General features: G+C 31.2%; 1 protein-coding gene across 2 annotated transcripts; it reads left to right on the forward strand.

Moving 5' to 3' along the window:
- Nucleotides 1-1,270: 1,270 nt before the first annotated feature.
- On the forward strand, nt 1,271-3,610 carry LOC112685734. 2 transcript variants are annotated; one of them, XM_025557703.1, is made up of 3 exons: nt 1,271-1,641; nt 1,740-2,021; nt 3,051-3,610. In XM_025557703.1, exons 1-3 carry the CDS (start codon nt 1,582-1,584, stop codon nt 3,051-3,053), a joined length of 345 nt encoding a protein of 114 aa, XP_025413488.1. In that variant the 5' UTR covers nt 1,271-1,581; the 3' UTR covers nt 3,054-3,610. The 2 variants fall into 2 exon arrangements, with proteins under 2 accessions (XP_025413488.1, XP_025413487.1); XM_025557702.1 differs by lacking the exon at nt 3,051-3,610 and having other exon boundaries at nt 1,740-2,165.
- Nucleotides 3,611-4,030: the final 420 nt, after the last annotated feature.

Raw genomic sequence — 4,030 nt, forward strand, 5'->3', positions numbered from 1 at the left:
GCCGTTTGCGAGTCGCCGTCGTTCCGGCCACGTTGTTTGTTATTCTGCCGTTTGCGAGTCACCGTCGTTTCGGTCAAGTTGTGTACCCGCGAATCCGCCGTTGGCGATTCCCCGTCTTTACATCGACATTTTCGGGTTTTTTTTATTATTCCCTTTATATATATATTGATAAAATATGGTTTAATTTATTATATTGTTCCCAGGTGGTTTGTTTCTTGTTTTGTCAATATTTATTAAAATATACTTATGTTTATTATTATGATTATGTAAATACCAGATTTAACCTTATTTAATCTCCAGATACTCTAGTCACAGGGGCCAACTGCCGAGTTAAGAGCTTGTGTGGCGAACAGTGTCAGTATTAGAATTGTGAAACGGTTACGTGCAGCAGAAGACAGGTAGAAAATGATCCTTTCTGAACGATTCTTAATGCCAGTGGCGTAATTAGGAAAAAATCTAGGGGGGGGAATATAATATATTTATTATTACCAAAACCCTGACACCCCTCCCCCTCACCAGTTAAAACATACTTTTATTGTATATATTTTATTCACTATATCTAATTGTTTGATTTTACATAAGTCTTTTAACTCGTTTTGTGGTTTAGATTAACATAAAATGTAGGTAGCAGGTACTAAGTACCAATATTGTTAAATAATACCCATAAGAGTTCATTAATAAAAGGTGCTATTTGTACTGTTGGATTATCTGGGGGGACGAAATTATACCTTTATCTCTCAAAAAATTGTCACGGGGGAACTTGCCCTCCCTTACCCCCCACCCCAAAATTACGCCACTGCTTAATGCTATTCTATTTCGACGGATACTGTCGTTTTGGTGCGGCCGGTTTGGCGACGACCTTTTTGGCGCAGTCGATTTGGCGCCGCAACTTAAAAAAATTGATCATTTGACAAATTTATATGGGACACTCTATATATATAAAATATAAATAATATGAGTATTAAATAAAATTGTATTTTATCCCGTTATCAAAATAAATATAACTCCTATCTTTTTTCTAAGACAATTTATGAACGACCGGTTCGGTGCTGCGGGTATGCGATGTGCGAATATGTGAATAAATCGAATTAATCTTAGTCAGTTAGATACTACGACAAATTAGATAACTATACAATAACAGTATACGGTATAACGGTATAACCGATACAATTACTAACAATATAAAATAATAAAATTCAATACTATTATTATTATATTAAGATACTACTCTGATTGTCTTTTCACAATTCAAATTGTTACAAAGGCCGTTTAGTACATTCGCGTTCGTGTATCACGTAAGGTGTACAAATTAGTATTTGGTATTAAAATGGAAACCAAACGAGACCGCGAAGTTTTTGCACATGAAGGATACTTGTACAATTTTGACAAGTATAGTGTTGACAAGCAAAAAAATATTGGAGGTGTCGTCAAAAAAATACTTGTCTAGCCCGGATCCATACGAATATTGATAATTCAAGTGTCTTAAATGTATTTCAAAACAATCATATTCATGATTCTGAAGCCACCATAATTGAAAAAGAAATTTTCATTGCAAATATTAGAAAACGAGCATTATCAACAATGGAACAAACATCATGTGTTATTAATGAATGCACATTAGGACTATCACAAGCTGCAAAGGTAATATATATTACAATATAATACTCTAATCAATAACTTTTATAACAAATTTATTATTGCTTTTTTTAAAATACTTACTTATATTTTATTAATTTTAGGGCGTTCTTCCAATTAATGATGCATTGAAAAAACAAATAAAAAGGAAAAGAAATCTTGTTCACTCAGCTCCACCAGCACCCTTAGATCTGTTATCATTAGAAATACTCCAAACGTATTTACATGAAGAAAGATTTCAAGAACAATTTTTTCTAGTAGACAGTGGTAAAGAAATTCATAGAATTTTAACATTTGGAAGACTGTCAGCATTAAATATTTTGCAACGTTCTAAGACATGGTTTGTAGATGACACATTTAATATTAGACCTTCGTTATTTGCTCAGGTATATATAATTTTGGCTGAAGATTTAGGTGGGATGCATCCAGTTATTTATGCATTATTACCTAATAAAAAAAGTGAAACGTATAGTAAATTTTTGAAAATGTTAAAAAACTTAAATCCGGAACTATCACCTTGCTCTATTTAAATTGATTTTGAAATTGTTGCTATTTCTGCGATAAAAGAAGCATTTCTCGAAGTTAGTGTTCTGGGTATTATTACTATTTGACTAAAAATTTTAGAAAAAAAATGAGAGATTTGGGAATGACTTCAAAGTATAACAATGATGCTAATTTTTCCGTTTTAATTAAAATGATATTATCACTAGCATCTGTACCAATTGAAGATCTTGACATAGCAATAGATTTACTTGCTGATGAATTACCTGATGAAAAAATTCTGTTACTTGACTGGTTTGAGGAATATTATATAAGTAGAAAAAAATCGAAGAAAATCCTGTCGTAAATTACCCCAATTTCCTCCAAATATTTGAAATTTATATCAACGCGTTTTAAAAAACCAAAATCGAACTAATAACCACGCTGAAGCAGCGAATCTTCGTTTAAATGTTCAAATGGAGGTTACAAATCCTACTATTTGGCAATTTATAAATTGTCTCCAGAAAATACAATAAGGATCAGACGTTTATTATGAACAAATGATTACCGGGATAAATCCACCAGAAAAAAAAAAATGTATAGACTCCGAAAGAATTTTTAAATTAGTTACGAATTATCAAGAAACAAATATATTATTATATTTAAAAGGCCTTGCAAATAATGTTTCCTTTAAAATAACTGTAAATTTAATTTAGAAGATTTTGTGTGTTATTATATATTATTATACTCGTATATTATGCCTTATTAAGATCTACAAAATACAATTTTTTTTTTATAAATATGAATGTATATATTTTTTTTATGGTTTTTTAGTCTATAAATAAGGTTTTTATTATTGCTAATAAGATATATATTCATATAAAATAAAGTTAGTTTTATTTATTATGACTTATTATTTATTTTTATATTTACAGTGACTTGACACCTACAATTTTTTAAAGTTGCGGCGCCAAAAAGATCGGCGCCAAATCGGTCCAGCGTCCAAATGGCCGCGCCAAAACGTCCTAGACCGCTATTTCGACCCGGGTCTTTCATGCGATAAAAGTTCAGTGAAAACTCAGTTGCACAGAGAATTGAGAAATATACCGGTTTCCGGCTAATACGAGTATACGATACCACATTTACATGTGATATTATAATTTGTGACCGGACAATGTTAAATTTTTTAGGGCATTTTTTGATTTATTCCCCTATCGTCTAAAGGTGAGGTTCTATTATTTTGTACCAGCAATGGTGCACTGTCCGACTTAAAAATATTATTTTAATTTATATAATTATAGTTTTTTTACGAGTGACAAATTATTGCCAGTCAAAAACCGTTTAATGCAGCTAAATATTTTCGGTCCAATTATTTTTGTGATACTATAATAATGCCGGTCAGAGCTCGTTCAAAAACCATTGTACCAATGTTTTACGTTTTCCACAGGAGCAGTGTCATTAAAAAAAAATGAATCAATAAAGTTATGTCAAATAATATGATTGTTCAATTACATTTGTTTGGTATTCCAAAAATTTAAGCAGAACCTCCACAGTCATTCGCTTTTTTATTCTTATCACATATTTTTTACTGTGCCTACTAATTTAGTGTTGAATTAAATTATTACTTATTAATTTCTTTAAATTCAACTTAAATAGTTAGTTAATAGTTAATGGAAAAGTTTATGAGGAAATTATGAATTATTAACACGTTCAGTGCCTCGATGTAATCGACGTGCGTAGCTCGTGTAACCGCGCCTAAACTTTTTTTTTTTTGTGTTTGAATCACGGCGCTACAGGAGGGTACTTCACCCGTTAGGGCCATCCTTTCTCCTGTATCCGTATCATTTATTAAAAAAAATGCACACAATTAATAATAACATCGTTAAAATATCGTTTAAGAGCATTCGCTCGACAA

The sequence above is a fragment of the Sipha flava genome, unplaced genomic scaffold (assembly GCF_003268045.1).
Source record: "Sipha flava isolate LNK unplaced genomic scaffold, YSA_version1 289_pilon_pilon, whole genome shotgun sequence".
NCBI lineage: Eukaryota > Metazoa > Arthropoda > Insecta > Hemiptera > Aphididae > Sipha > Sipha flava.